Source organism: Serinus canaria, chromosome 1 (assembly GCF_022539315.1).
Source record: "Serinus canaria isolate serCan28SL12 chromosome 1, serCan2020, whole genome shotgun sequence".
Classification (NCBI taxonomy): Eukaryota; Metazoa; Chordata; class Aves; order Passeriformes; family Fringillidae; genus Serinus; species Serinus canaria.
In genome coordinates this window covers 104,738,359-104,754,584 of record NC_066313.1, presented here as the reverse complement: position 1 = coordinate 104,754,584, position 16,226 = coordinate 104,738,359, and the positions used below count along the sequence as shown (strand labels likewise).

The window sequence follows — 16,226 nt, the reverse complement described above, 5'->3', positions numbered from 1 at the left end:
AATCCCAAAAGTCAGGGAGGGTTGCTGCTCCTCTCCCAAAAAAGGAGGAACCTGTCTGGGGATGGGCTGGGGTCATTTGCTGGGAAGGAATCAATTTTGTTTCATAGGGCTCTCCGGGGAACTGTGCAAAGGGAGCACAAATATCTTCACCCCGCTGTGCAGCCCGAATGTTCCTTAGGAAGCTGCAACCCATAATTTAAATCCATTGCACATGCCACCCTGGAAGCAGAGCCTTATACGTCGAGTGCATGGGCTGTCCTATTATGGGAAATCAACTTTGTTTTGAAGGGGAAGCACAGACAGCATTGCTTCTGCGCAGGTCCTGGAATTTGAAACATTTCGGGGCCTCCAAAGAGCCCTGGCATTAGTTCCCATGCCGGCTGGGTGAAGTGAGGATCCTGCCCGTCCCTGCCTCTCCCCGCCCGGGACGCGCGGACCCCGCGCTCCCAGCCGGGCACCGCTGCCCGCTCCTCTGCCGGGACACAGCTGGCCCTAAGCAGGGACAAGCCTCATCCAGCTAAAGCCACTGCAGCAGCAAAGTTGGGATATCCTTTGCCAAGAAATATTTTGCAGTTGTTTTCTTTTTTCCTCTGTTTTGTGGAGAGATTTCTTGTCTGCTCACATGCTTTGGTATGAGGAAGTGGAAGATGATTGTAAGTATGAACAGACTGACATAATTTATCACAATATGCACTTTGACAGAGCAGTGTAGTGCTGCACAGCCCACTAACAGCATGCATTTTTAAATGTTTGTTTTCCAAGACTAAAAGAGGAGAGGACCTGAGGGGGAAAATAAAGTGATTTTTTTGTCTCTAATAGGGGGCTGATATCCTTTACATTATGTATAAAAGAAGTCATCCTGAAACAGTACCCAGCTCTCCTTTGAAGAAAAATAACACATTTCTTTCTGAAGTTCAACAGTTATTAAAGCACGGGGTTAAAAAAGAGAGAATTGAGGAGGCACACCAATACACTTGAAAAAAAATAGTGTCATTATTCTAATAATTTGGCAACACATCAAAAGAGTAATCAGTTTCTTTGAACTTTAATGGCATATGCAGTTTCATTGCCTAATATTAACTTACAGAGTAAGAGAGCTCTTCTCTGGTTGCTGAACTGTCTGGTATCAGCTGAATGAGTGGGTGTCTAGTTCAGAGCCAGCAGCAGCTGAGCTCTCCCATGCACTTCCCAGAAAATTAAACCCCAAAAAACCAAAAACAACAACAAAAAAACCCCAGGCATCTTTTCCAGAGTTGCACTTGTTTGTTGGTATAAAACGAACCTCTATGTGCAATATGAAGGAAAACAGAGGATGCCAAGAGCAGGGGACTGAAGAGAGCCAAGAAGGAAAGAATGACAGAGAGTTTTAAAATCCATCTACCATGCTCCCAGATGATCTTTCTTCTTCCTCCCCCACCCAGGCTCTCAGAACAGATTGTGCCAGTGAAAAAAGAAATGTCAGTGTTGTCTGGACATAATCTGTGGTCTCTGCCCCTGTTGTATAATGTATTTTGGCTCTCCCGCTTTCAGCTTAGTCCTGTTAGATAGAATTTCTGGTTTTCTCTATTTCCTGATCATAAAAGGCATGGAAATACAGACATGTTGTCATTTATCCCCATAGCATATCATAGACTGCGTGGTCCATGTGATGAAGACAGTCTCAAAAAAAGATTAAATTTTTTTATGTTTGACAGGAAGGAAGCTTAAACCAGAAAATTTCAAAGTACAGGTGTGTTCTTATGCCATATTTGCTTTCCTTTTTTGCAAGATGAAGTCAAGCATTATTTTTTTGTGCAATAAATAAAACTTGAATTAACTATTAATTTTCCAGACAGTTTTGTACTGCTTAGAGAGCTCCTTCAGTGACACATTTTTTACTTATTGGACACAGTCTTGAAGTTCAAGTAAGGCAGAACAAGGGGAGCATCATTATCACAAACTGCATAATTATGAGAAAGTTTTCTGAACTTCTGAAAATGCTGGAGGTGCAGTTGGGAAGAAGAAATGTCTTGGGTTTCTCCTTAGAGGCTTTACTCCTGCCTAGTAAGAGGATTCTGTGGAGAGGAATAAGGATAATTTGTTGTCCTCACTTTTCTATGTGCTCTCTTTCCAAGGGAAATCACAATTGCAGCCCAGATTTCTTTTCCTCAGCCTTGGGGAAGAGATGGTGCTGCAAGGAAAGCTGAGCAGGTGCTCAGGGGGAAAGATATTTACTTCTTAGTTCTAAAGTTGTAATTTCACTCTGGAAATGTAGAGAATTAGTAGATAAAGAAAAAAATAGTTGTGTTAAAGGTTTTGTAAAATATTAATAGAAACTAGAGTTGCATGTAGCAGATGAATAGCATTCATGACAAGAGCCATTAAATCTCTTGCTAAAATATGTTATGTAACTGTGTCCATAACTAAAATGAAAGGGTGATGTACTAGTACTTTTTGGGAGTTATTTAGCTGAATGGATTTCCTCAGCTATATCCTCATTCCTTTAAAGAGCGTGACATATTTCTTTATATAATTTCCTATAATATTTTCAGGGGGTTTAATACCTTTATTTCAATAAAAATGGAAAAACCTGTATCTGCACTTTGTGACAAGGTGTGCCCAAAATAATGTTCCCAAATTTGTCCTCTGCCTTCATTCAGGACATGTCACATCCCCTACTTGTTGTCTTTGCTTCCTTTAAATTTTCTTTCCATATTGGATAAAAACTTTTTGCTTTTAAAGGTGACAGTGGTCACTTACACCTTTGTATTGTTTTTAAATCCATCCTTTCTCTTTTCTTGTTGGCCCCTCTTCAACCCTTCATCCACCTCTGCACTCACCTCTTCCCTTTTGTGTTCTGTTCTCCCCTGTGCCACAGCAGTAAAGATGGGCTCTTCATTCCCTGACTCGTCTCACTTTAGCTGAGAATGACCTTTGTGAAATACAAAGGTATTTATTTATTGCCAAGGGCTTTGCTTTCTTTCCTGAGCTGTTCAGTGTTTACTTCTTCCTGAGTCAGACTGGAAACTCCTTGGGGCAGCTGCTGTCTCTTCCTCAATTTCTGTAGAGTCTTTGGCAATGACACCTAAATAATAAAGTGGCAGGGAAATGAGATATCATAAATTTCATTTTGTTTTAATTAAGATGAGATTACTGGGAACTTCATTTCAGAAGTCAGTCTCCCTAGGGGATTCAGTATCATATGCTGTATTTCTTCCTTCTAGCAGATATAATCCTCTTTCTGTGTCCTTATTTTGACATGGAACCAAATTCTGCTTGCAGTCACACACAGGCATCCTCTTTCTCTGCTTGGATTTGCACAAAGTAGTGACTAAAAATAGAATTAATCATCCAGCATGGAAAAGAAATTAATCCTGCCTGAAAGTCAGTGGCCACAAGGGGTCTCTTCGAGGATGCCATGGCTGTTCCTCAGCTGGGGTCCATCCAGGTTCACACCTCAGCTCAGATCAGAAATTTCTGAAGTGAATTCCCAGACGTCAGGTGCCCTGCTATTGACTGTGCAGCAGTGCCCAACCCAGGGATGTGCCCAACCCAGGGATGTGCCCTGCATCCCTTTTGGAGGAGGCTGACTCAAAGCCACTCTCTGGGTCTGGCTGGGGGCACAGACTCACAGTGGGTGTGTGGGGCACCAAGGTCACTCTGGAGCTCCTCCAGAACGAGCCCTGTGACACACACACGCCTTGCAGGGGAATGCTGGCCTGGCAGGCTCCTCCTGATGGGCCACATGATCTGCTGTGGCTCAAGACAACCCAGGGAGATGGGAGGAGCGTGGCAGCAAACTTCTTTGGATCTTGGCTGTAAGGAGAGAACTTCTTGGAGAGTCACACCCTAGCTAGTAGAGGAGGGTGCTTCGTTCTGTCTGTTCCCTCTGCCCTGGTCCTCTGGCTGCCCATGGGCATCACAGCTGCCCACAGATCCCTCCAACACAGGTATTGATCAGGGGAATTCCAAGAATGGCAGTCTGAGATCGTGCTACATTCTGTGAAAATATAAACATTTTTTAAAAGGAAGCAAGTCAATTATTTTACTAATCAAATAGTTGCTGATATGATCACATTATTTATTACTGAAAAGATACAATATTTCTAGAAAAAGGTTTACCATTAGACTAAAAATATGAAATTATTCAGACCAAATTGTCCAAGGGGTTAAGCATTTTTAAATGATCTCCTGAGGAAACAGGATTAGACTCATATATTTTTGTCATGGATTACTGGGAGACAAAAATCACATTGAATGGTATTTTGAACCAAGCAGCCTCAATTTGAAAGAGGTGACTTGTTGATTTTCACAATACATTTTCAATTAAATGTTACCCCAAAGCTTAATTACCATTTAGGAGGATAACCATTGTACTGTGGTTTAGCTAACTGCTGGATAAAGACTTCTCAATAAATTCAGTGGAACTTTGTGGCATCACATTGCTGTTGCAGGAGATGCACTTGTGGTAATGCTGTATCACTGCCAGGGGAAGCACAACAGCATTGGGAATTTTAAATAATTGTGCCTTATCCAAGACTGAGCTTTGTGGAAAGCAGGAATAATGGTTAATGGAGTGTGGCTTTCCAGAACATCTTGCCAACAGTTCTGCACAGAGGAGCAAGATCCTTCATCTTCCCAGAAGAACATGTGGAGCAAAGGAGGTGTTTGGGTTCAGAGAACTTGCTGCAGAGACCACAGAGACTTCCCTTCCAGGTTACTTACCACATGTGCAACAAGTCAGAACATTTTTAATTATGTGTTTTGAAGGACAGATAAGCTCCATTGTGAGAAAGTCATAACTTTTCTTGGTTCTTCTTGCAAGTCGTATTATGAGATATTATTTAGAGCATGAGGCTGATACTATTTGTAAGATTTTCTGGTATTTTCTCTAATTCTGTATTTTTAAAATATCCACATCTATCAGTTGGCCTATTTTTCAGTTGTACTCAGTCTTTTATTCTGAAGAGCAAATATAGTTTTTAAATATTATGAGAATGTGTAGAAGAAATAGTATTATGTGAGCAGAAGCATATGTTCTTGTAATTTTGGATATGTTCATACAAGATAACAGTTAACATGCCAGATTTATACTTAATTTCTTTCTTGAAGAATTTGTAAAGGAATATTATCTTCACCAGAAAGAAAGTAGCATAATTTCAATGATAATAAAATAAGAAAATACAGTTGTAAAAGTTTCCTCAAAGAAACCATTACAGAAGTATCTTAGTCCTAAGGGTGTGGTTTTTCTCCCTAGAGTAGTTTTCTATGAAGTAACATAATGGTTTCAGGGTTTTTTAAAAAATGGAAAAAAAAAAAGCTTTAAAAACTTCAGTGTGTAGAAATGACCTAAATGTTGATCCAAAATATCACATTTTGCTTAGATTGCCTTTGTTAAGATCTTTGGCAAGAACTCTGGGGACCTAGAGGTATTACAAGCACCCCAGAATGAGAGAGAAAATGAGTTTTAGTCAGATTAATCAAATCTTTTGTGCCTGTTTCTTTAAACCAGTTCATTCCTCTGGGTGCCAGTAAAGTCTGAGAAAACTCTGGGTCTCTTGGCCTTCAGAATCATCCCAGAAAAAACAGACATTCCATCATCTGATATTTTTAATATAAACTTGGAAAGAAGAAGGGCAGATAATGCACACTGGATGAGGTATACAGCATTGTTCAGCTGGACACATGATAACCTGTATTTTTTATAAAGTGTGAAAGTTGTTACCCTATGTGAGGAATCAGCTACACTGGGTGCAGGAGCATGGCCATGAACACGGGATGCCTGCAGGGGAGCCTCCCTCTCCCACAGCCCCAGGGCTTGCCATGTTCTAAAACTAGTGCCTGCCTATGTGGCAGAGCACCTGTGTGCCTGCACTCTGGTTTGTGCAGGAAATTATCCCCAGGTAAGGCTTTTAATTCTCTGTAGCACAGGGAATTGAGGGAATTTAAAGGGTGATTGGAATTTGACATTTCTGCTTTTTTTATTCTGAAAGATACTTTGATTAAAGTGATGAAAAGCCCAGCTAATGGAGGTGTTGCTGCTATTTCAGATATACAGAGTATGAAATTTGAAGGCAAGCCAAATCACAATGAAACAGAATAATGATGTCCTTGGTTTATTTTTCACTTGGTACATTCAGGTTTTGATTGGATTGTGAGTGAGGCAACAGCTTTCTCTCCCAGAAATCACTGCTAGTCCTTGGAGGTTTGCAGCCTGTTGTCAAAGCAGAAGTGTTTCCCTGTGAAGGTCATGGACTGCAGTGGCTGGAAAAAAGCGAGGGGTTGGAGGGGAAGAAAGGAAAGAAAGAAAGGATTTGTTTATTGGTCCTAACCAGGTTCAGGCTCCTCATAAGAAATATTTCTGCAGTGACATCTATTACTGCTTTGACACAGCTCACACTCTGCTCATGCTGTGTGCACCAAAGAAGTTGTTTAGAAATCTGAAGTCTCTATTCATCTGTCCTCCTCTCTCCTAAGCCTCTCCATGCTCATCACTCACATATGCTTTAATACCCTTTACCTTGTTGTCTCAGTGTTGGTTCCCCTCACCCCAGTATTTTTAAGCTTTTATTTGGAAAAGACTGTTCATGAAGTATTTCACTCTGACCAAACCTCAAAGCTACCCAGCTGTTGCTGAGCTTGGGGAAAATTAATGCAAGCACTGTATTTTCTAAAATATTGATAACATTAAGTAGTTAGCCTTGCTGGAGGTGCTAGAGAGCACCTGATGAAGTTACTGGGTGGTGCATTTTCTGTGACATGTTTTGATGTAAATGTCTGATACTGTTGATAGCAATAACTGGGAGTGGTTGTGTCCTTTTTTTTTTATGCTGTTAGACATAAAGCTATCCTGTCACATTCCTGGGCTTAGAAAGTAGGAGTCCCCAGCCCTCCCTGGCTGTCTAACTCATTCCAAAGCCCATCAACTAATAAGAAAGGAAAATGTAAGCAAATCTGTTTAGGCTGGGGGGACCAAGAGGGACAGAGGCTCTCCTTGCTGCAGAGAGATTCAGGTGGGACTAGCCAGAGACAATACTGCTCAGATAATGAGGACACCTGCTCATTAAAATGAAGGGGAAGAGGAAACCGAGAAGTTACAAAACTGTGGTGGATTTGTGGATGTGATGTGTACAGGCTTACTAACTCAAAAAAACTCAGCTTAGTGGTTTTTTTATGCGGCTTTTAATGAACATTTTAGGAAACCCCAAATTATTTTGCACTGGATTTCAGGAATACAACAGTATTTCTTTAATTCATTTGACTTTATTTACTGTTGACCTTTTGTTATCATGTGATTTAGTACATATTTTGTTCCCTGCCCCACCCTTCCAAGCCCTGCCAACGATGCTGGAAATAGAGATCAGTATATTTTTACACCGAATTCTAAGATCACATTTATAAATGCTTGGTTGGCTGATGGTTACTCATGCTCCAAAAATGCAGAAGATCCAGATTAAAATGTTTGCTCTGCTTATACTCTGTTTACAGAGGAGAGAGTTTTGGTAGCATTGGATGTTGAATGGAAACCAAAGGTGAAGCCAAGTAACTTTTCACAAAAACGAATTCTTGTTTTCTCGCCAAACCATGAGAACAGTTCCTTTTATAGTAGTCTGTAAAGGACAAGCATGTTGTAGGCTTCATTCTGACCTTTCTGTTCTTCCTAATAATTAAATAAATCAGTTTTAAAATCTCTAGCAAGAATGATGGAGGGAAATTAAAACTGTGAAATAAAGGGTGGATTCTAGGAGCAGATATCTAACAGTAGAATGCGTAACACTTATTGTAAACAAAAACCTTACTGTCAACAAATTTATATTTATAAATAAAAGAAATCATCCTAAATCTGATTTTTTTTTCTGTAACTGTTTGAAGTTCCATGATACCTGTATCCTTGCCTGCAGGATGTTTCAGTGATACTAGCATAGATTTGAAAGAGGTTGCTTGCATCAAGATTCTTTCTAGAGGGCATGTAAGTAGAACTTGTACTTAGTTATATCAAATTCCTCTATTAGGAGTAAAAGCTATCCTCAGTGAAGTGGAGTTTCTGTCCCAATTACCTGACTGATGTAAAGCCTCAGAGAATATAAGTTGGGCACATTTTTGCCTTGGGAAAGGAAATCTATTTGATTATGTTGTCCATCTCTATTTCCTGTTCAAAACAAGGCATGTCTTTACAGAATCAATTCAGAATTACTGCTGGGTTTAGCCCAGTTGCTAACTTAATAATGTTTTTCAACTCTTACAGCTAAAAGCCATAATTGGAAACATTTTATGTTTCTTTTGAATGACAGTAACATTCACTCTTTCATCTTGTAAGGACAAACCTATTTTTCTTGGGGAATAGTAGCTGAATTGTGGAGCCCAAACTCTTTCTACGAATACTGTTGTCAGCTCTCTTATTTTCTCTTTAGTCCTTTTGCTGTTTTTCTGTTTCACTGAGTCATCCACATCCATTGCTGTACTGCTTTAGCTACTTTAAATAAGCCCTTTCCTCCCCCAAGAAGGCTTGCTAATTATTGAATGTTATCTTAAGCTGATTTAACAGTCATTTTGCCAACTCTTCGCAGCTGCTGCTACTGCTGAATTGATTCATTTTGCACTTGACATGTTGCAGGCAAATGTGAAGCAAAGTTTACTTGACCAATAATCCTCCCCCTAACTGAAGGAAGGATGTGATTTGAACAAGGACTTGTTCAAAATGTGGACAGAGGTTTTTTTCCCCTAAATCTGCCTACTGTAGACACCAAGGTTATTTGCTTCTTATCTGTTAAATTCTTATCTAGAAAGTGAAAAATGTCTTAGCCCTAAATAGTAACCAAGGAATTCATTTTTTTCCTGGTGCAATAAGTCAATCTATGGAGGCTTTTTTTGATGGATTATGAGTTCCTAAGAGGTGTTGTGTCTGTCTTGGAGTGCTTCCAGAAACTGTTGCTCAGCCTATAAACTGATGATATTTCACAGACTTGCAGAGCAGCCAAGGCTGGAAGATGCCTCTGGAGATCATCTACTCTAATTACCTGCTCAGAGCAGGGTCAGTGAGAGCAGGTTGCTCAGGGTAATGTCAGCTTGGGTTTTAAATATCTCCAAGGATGGAGACTCCACAGCCTGTCCCAGCAACTGACTATCCTCACAAAAATCTGGTTTTCTTCTTAATTATCTATGGAATTTCCTCTAAATTTCAATTTATGCCTATTGTCTCTCATTCTGCCAGAGGGCACTGAAGAGAAGAGTCTGACTCTGCCTTCTCTGCTCCCTCCCATCAAATATTTAGTTACTGATAAAATCCCCCTGAACCTTCACAGCTCCCAGCTGAGCAGTCCCAGTTTGCTCAGCCTTTGCTCATCTGCAAGGTGGTCCAATCACTTGATCATTTCTTAGTGGCCCTTTGATAGACTCTCTCCAGAGTATCCATACTGGGAGCCCAGCACTGGACTCAGGGCTCCAGTTTTATCTGACCAAGCTTCAGCAGAAAGGAAGGATCATCTCCCTTATCCTGCTGGAAACAGTCTGCCTGATGCAGCCCAGGATAATATTTGCCTTCCCTGCTGCCAGGGCACATTGTTGGCTCATACCCAGCTTTGTGTCCACCAGAACCATTTTTGGAAAGCTGTTTTCCAGCTGTTGTGTCCCCAGCTTCTTCTGCTGGTTCATGCAGTGGTTCCTCCCTCTGTGCAGGACTTTGTGCTTCCCCTTCTTGAGCTGCACAAGGCTCCTGTCAGATTCCTGGATAGACATTTTACAGCCAGCTCCAAACTTGAGCCCAGCAGTTCAGCTAGTTTTCAATACACCCCACTGGCTGCTTAGTTTATTAATAAACCTGCAAACCAGGGTTTTTAAAATGAAAATGTTGTAGGAGACAGTGTTAAAAGCCTTGCTGAAGTCAGGATAAATAGCATCATCTGTCCCCCCCCTCACTGTGGCAGTCACCTCTTCATGAAGGCTGTCAGGTTGGTCAGGCATCCCTTTCCTTTGGAAAACCATGCTGTCTTCACTCCCAGTCAGCTTCTTTTCTTTTCTTTCATATGTTAGGACATGATTTCAAGGATGATTTGCAGGTTTTTCAGAGGATTTGCTTCATTGCTTTCCCAGATTACCCAAATATTCTTTGCATTATTTGGAAATAAATGCCATTTACTTTCTTCCCCTTCCTCCAGAGCCTCCCACAATCACAAAGGCCCCTCTCAAACAATCAATAGTCACCTTGCAGTGACTCTGACCAGCTCTTTCAGTGCTTTTGTCTGTCAGCAGCCTGTCTGACTAGTGTGGAAGGTGGCTTTAAAGAGAGATTTGGGATCTCTCATGTTCTGTTCATGCCAGGTTTTTGCAGGGTGTGCACACAAGAATCAAAACTGTCCATATTTGCCTGTGTGCCCATATTATAAACTAGCTGCAAATCAATTTAGAGCTAGTCTTTCAGGATGTATTCATCTGAATTCTAGCTTATCAGAACATCCCTTTACTGGAAAGCCCATCTAGTTAAATTATTAGGTACTTTAGAATCTCCATTATTTTAAAAAGCTTTTCAAGTTAAAAACTCCTTAAATATATGCAGCAAACAGCTACAGTAGTATCACCATATTTTTGGAAGTTATTTAAAAATTAGAAGTTAGCAAAGTGTCTAAGGTAGTACTTTAATTTGATTTGTATTCTGTGAAAATATGGTTATTATTCTGAAGACTTGTTGCAAATTTACTCTGAGTGCAAAAATTTTTTAAAAAGCCTGAGAGACCTTTAGTTGATATAGATTTAAACATGCTGAGATTTTATTTTTGATATCTTTAATTCAAAATCAGAGTAATAAAAGTAAGCCCTTTAAAATATTTGTTGCCTTCCAAATGAATGCTGTTATTGAGTATACAGTCAATGTGTCTCTCATAAAAGTATTGTGGTTGACTTTGCCACTTTAATCCTTAAATGAATACAAATTCTATTTGTTCCATCTTTCTCTGTATCCGTCTTATGTTTGGGTAATTTTTGTTATCATCTTCTGTTATTATAGCAACTTCAATATGCTTCCTGATTATTTTCTAGTAAAAAGAAACCATCAGTGTTTTTAATAACTAATAAGACATGGTACTTATTTTGTCAGGCTATGTTTGACTATGTCACCTGAGTTTTAAGCCCTATTTTTAATGTTATTTTAATCTGTTAAAGTGCAGAAAGAGTTAGCTACTTTTTGAACTGCTCAGTAGCATATTCTGTGATTACATGAATGTGTAGCTCAGTTAAATGCTAAAATTTGGAATAAGACATTTGAAGTGAGGTATTGGAAATATTTACTTATAATCAGAAGTCATTCAGTTCCATTCTAATGGGAAAGGCTCCCAGCTGGGAACCTATTAGAAACCTGAGGACTCTTTTTGGAAACTTGTAAGAAGTACTTTTATGTAACAGCTTTACATTAAGACAGAATATTTTTGAGCCAGAAAGAGAATGTATTGTGCATGCTACAATACAATACATAAGTCAATAAGTCAATATCACTTCTTTGAAAGTTATATTTTGTTTCAGTTTTACATCAAACAAATTTGCATCATCTCTATTTTGCTTTATTGTAATGCTTTGTATGGTAACTTGCATCTTCTGAAGCCTGTTTTGGTCTGCAGCTAAACCTACAGCTGTGACCAGCCATGGGAAGTTACTTTTAGTTACTGATCCACTATTTCTTTCTCACACAGAAACAGAACACCTCTCTGCAATTGCCTGAGTCCTTTGCCAAATACAGGCATTACATTTTATCTATGATGATTTAATTTTCTGTTTTCCACACAGTAAAAAATACCTGAATTTTTTTGTCCAAGGATTTTTTTGTTTTAGTGGGTTTTTTTTTTTTTTTTTTTTTTTTTTTTTTTTTTTTTTTTTTTTTTTTTTTTTTTTTTTTTTGGTGGGGCTGGTTTTTTGGGTTTTATGGTGTGTTTTTGGTCATCTTGTTGTTTTGGTGAGAATATGTTCCTGGGGAGTTCTTGTACCTGAGTCTGGAGTACTCTAGGAGTTTTTAATGTACTCTCTGTGCCATATAGCCTGCAGTGTGCTGTGAAATATAAATGAATGTGTCAGCAGTCTGCTTTGTAGATATGTAATACAATCAGTGGGTCTACAAGCATTAATTGGATATTAATTGCCAATGTGCTGTGCAAAATTCTGACACCCAGATGGGATTATGAATTTGTAATCATGTAAACAAAAACCTGGTTAGTTTTTAGTCAATGAATTTGAGTACAGGAATTAGGTTGGCAGAAGAGAGCAAGAATGTGTTTTCTGTATGAAAAGAGAAGTTGTCAAGGTGTAGCCAGGGCTGCAATCATAGCTGAAAATGATCAAAGATGTTGCAAGAAAGAATCCTGGAGGTGAGTTTATGAAACTTCAAGCACCTCGTGTGATGGTAGTGACAGTTATTAGCTATTACAGCTGTTGTTGAAAGATCTAGTTATTCTGAAGCATATCACACATGATCTGAGTGGAATGAATGTATAAATCTTTCTAATTATTATTGATATGGTATAACAGCTGAAAGTAGTATTTGTGGGAAATCGTATGCACACTTCAATTAAGCTATAATATAAATGCAATTTAAAATGTAACTGCAGATTAAGTGTAACACTGAAGCCTGACTTCACGCAGAGAAACCCTCTTATGGGGCCCTGACTGTTAACAGTATCATCATTTTTAACAGACAAAAATGTCAGTGCTGCAATCCAGTCAGAATTGCACCAGAAAATCAGTGAATCCCTTTGTTTCTGTGACTAATGTAGTCACTACCCCAGGTGTCCTTATGCACATAGAGCTTTCCTGCATCAAGATTTCTTTATGGAGGCCAGGAGGACAGAGCTGGCTTTCAATGCAATTCAGACACCAGTGGGGCAAGTGGCACCTCCAGTTTGTGGGGTAATTTATTCATGCATTCATATTTTCTCATATTTCCAACAAAAGAAGTGGTTTTTTATATTTACAGAACATTTACAAGGGTATTTTTTTTTTTTATGATACCAGTGTCATGGTAATTATAGCCTGCCTGAAGAATAGGGCATGTTGGGGACAGCAGGAACTGAAGAAAAAGCAGGAAGGTTGTTTGAAGCTGCACTAGGTTGTGGGGCAAATGGAGAGAAGAAGTCATTCAGAACACAGCCAGAGAGGTTTGAAGGAAAGACCTGAGATGCATGTCAGAGCTCTGCCATGATAATGCATACCAGTGAAGAGTTTGCATGAGAATGTAAGGTGAAGAAAACCCTAAAAAAATATGAGCAGAAGTTCATTTTAACCCTCTTTACTTCTCATTTGCATGCTCGTGTCACCGGGTCTTCTCAGGCGGGTTGGCAGGTAGATTTGCTGCTGGAGTTACAGCTTTCACAGAAGGGAGTATGGTAACAAGGATGAGAAAGCACAGGTCTCTCACTCAGAGCCCTTTCTAGTTCTCCTCTCTTTCCCTCCCTGACAGGTCTGCTGTGTGTTGCTTCACCACTTCCTTTATAATCTAAATCATCTTGTTCTGTGTACAATAAACCATGTGCTTGCTTGATGCAGCATGGGATAAATTACAGATTATGCATAAATTGTGATGGGTTCAATTAATCACAGACTGAGTTAATTTAGACCTCACACTGGAATATCTGTATTCCACATCTTCAACTTGAGCCTCATTTATGGCCTGGAAGGACTTGTTGGGGTCTCGTTTGTTCTCACTGAAGCTCAGTCTCCAGCACTGGTGCTCTTCCAGGTGCTGCCTTCGGGTCTCTGTGGGGTTGGACACGTCCACCTGGAGCAGCAGAGGCTGAAAACCACAGAGGGAAAGCTGCTGCTCAGATTGGGGCAGAGGCCAAAGCCTGACAGCCCACGCTTTTGAAACAGAGATCTATTCACTAGAGGCTTGAGGGAGGGAGAAGGAATGTCTGGGTTGTGTGGGGCCAGGGCTGCTGGAGAGGCTCCAGGACTGCTCCCATCATCCATTGTTTGGTAGTATTGCCCATAAACTGCTTTGCCAACTGCAGGACACTGGCCCTCTTTTGCCAATTGTTTTGTCATGATTGTCCTTTTGCCCTCCTCCTCCCACTTCCCTGTAAAAAAATTAGATTCAGTTTTTGCTTATTTTGAATAAAAATGTTATGGGGCCTGTTATGGCTTGGCACAAAAAATGGGCAAATGGACTGGGCTTGGTTGCCTTTGCCCACAGGTGATGAGGCTGATGGTAAATGTCCTGCTAAGCCTTTCTTCTCTCTCTTTCTTTATTGTTAGGAACTGCAGCTTTTGAAGTAGTAACATGGTTTACTGTGACTACTGATATTGAATCCCTCTCTTCCTTTTTCAGACAGCCTCCTCATTACTGTTAAGAAAAGTCCCAGCAGTTACAATGCCAGTTTTGATCCCAAATCACCAACATACCACACTAATCCCTTCACTCTGTCTGAAAGGATCTTATTCCCTTTTTGCTTTCAAAAAACTAACATCACAAGAGAACAAAACAGAAAAAGATCCTCTCTGATGGAGTCTTAGTCTTCAAGCAAGGATCAGGAGTTACTGTTGATTTTATTTCCATAGTATTGATAATATTGCCTCTTGATCTGCTAAAGTGACTGTTGTCACTTATATTACTTTACCCTTTATCTCCTAAGAACATAAATCTCATTGTATGGCTCATTCTTTGAGCCAAGAAAAATAAGTAAAGTGTTTCTCATAATGGGGTGGGAAGATCTGATGGCTCCTCAGTATTGGCTTTGCAGACTTTCCAGTCTTCAGCTGTGAGCCAATTTTATTTTACAGTAAATCCCTTCTCCCAGAATATTCCTTAACTGACCATATAGATTTAATCCCCTTTTGATCCTTGACAAAAACTCCTATCTCTTTTCCTTAGGGAGCTTCAATTTCTTTTACTGTGTTTTCAGTGCTCCTTTTTGCTATTTACTTGAATACTGAAGAAACAGGTGATAGAGAAAAACAGAAATTTCTCCTGTGTTCCGAAGACACATTCTCAAGTGTGAGAAGATATTAGGGAAAAAGTGCTTGTATTTCCCAGTGTTTTGAAAACATTATATGGTGTATTTTCCTCAAGAAAGTGGGAAATTCAGTATGGCTTTCATATTTAATGTATGCTACCTTTAGTGTTAAAATTCTATGAAGTATTTATAAGCTTACAAGCCTTTTCACTTGGCCATTTACTGATAAACTTCATTGAGTGCAGCCTCCCTGGTTTATTCATATGCCTAAGCTGAGTACAACAGTCCTGTGTTCAAAGACTTTTGATGACAACTTTGACTTAAACCATCCTGTGGAGAGTGTCTGTGATGATTCTCTCTCCTTGTCTTGAAGCTTGTGGAGGAAGTGATCTCACTGCCTGTTCAAAATTGCTATTATTTGCCTCCCATTAGGTCCTTAAAATGGCACTGTAGTTCCTTTATATTCTTGAGAGTCCACAAGTCTGCTGGGAACAAGATGTTGTGGGAATCTGCAAATTTACCCTTGGCTGATAATTTTTCATTTCAATATTGCTGCTAGAGCTTGAGGCTTCCTGGCCTTTCCAGCCCACTGCAGGGTTTGCCATGCCTTGAAGATCTATTCACACTCAGGTCTTTAGAGATGACTTCTGGAGGCATCTCAGCCAACAAAGAAATTCTTTTTTGCTTTCTCCTTCTTCTGTGCAACTTGACTCTGCAATATCCATGGCATAAAATTTCTTTTGCCATTTTTTTCTCTCACTAATCCATTATCTATTATGTACTTTGATAGTATAGAGCATTCTGGATCTAAGATAAAAGCCCTTCTCCCTTCTTTCTCACTGCCCTACGAATGACTCAAAAGGTATTTGCACACTTAACAATCTTCTTGATTTAGAACATCAAACTTGCAGAAGATTTGCACTGAAGCTGTGTGTAGCTCAATCAGGAGCTGATTCAAATATGCATTTGATGATCATGGATTCACCCTTTGCCTGTTAACACAGACAGGATTCATTCAAAATTTGAAGAATGGTTTCAAGAACTATGTCACAAATGTATTATTCTCAATATTGTATAAGCATGCTACTTGACTCAGTTTCTGTATAAACATTCTACTTAAGTCAACCTAACTTTGCCTCTCATGGTTTCCCTGACCAATATTTCAGTCTATTTCAGGCATCTTTAGAGAACTTAGGTAATTTCACACAGGTTTATAAATTTAATATACTGTGGACACGTATATATATTGTGTGAGAGAGAAATTATTTGAATATTGGATGCTCTCCTTTTATTAAAAAACAGTCCATAGTTAATTAAAAA

At 39.5% G+C, this 16,226-nt stretch overlaps 1 protein-coding gene across 5 annotated transcripts in view; it reads left to right on the top strand.

Annotated features, from left to right (window-relative positions):
* Positions 1–373: 373 nt before the first annotated feature.
* The window catches only part of DMD (dystrophin), a 971,087-nt gene continuing 955,234 nt past the window's right edge, over positions 374–16,226 (top strand). For 2 of the 5 annotated variants that reach the window (XM_050969735.1, XM_050969772.1), the window contains exon 1: positions 374–653. In XM_050969735.1, coding sequence (XP_050825692.1) covers positions 623–653 — 31 coding nt within the window. In that variant the 5' untranslated portion in view covers positions 374–622. The remainder of the gene's footprint in view (positions 654–16,226) is intronic. The other 3 variants (XM_050969742.1, XM_030234274.2, XM_050969728.1) reach the window with 2 other exon arrangements.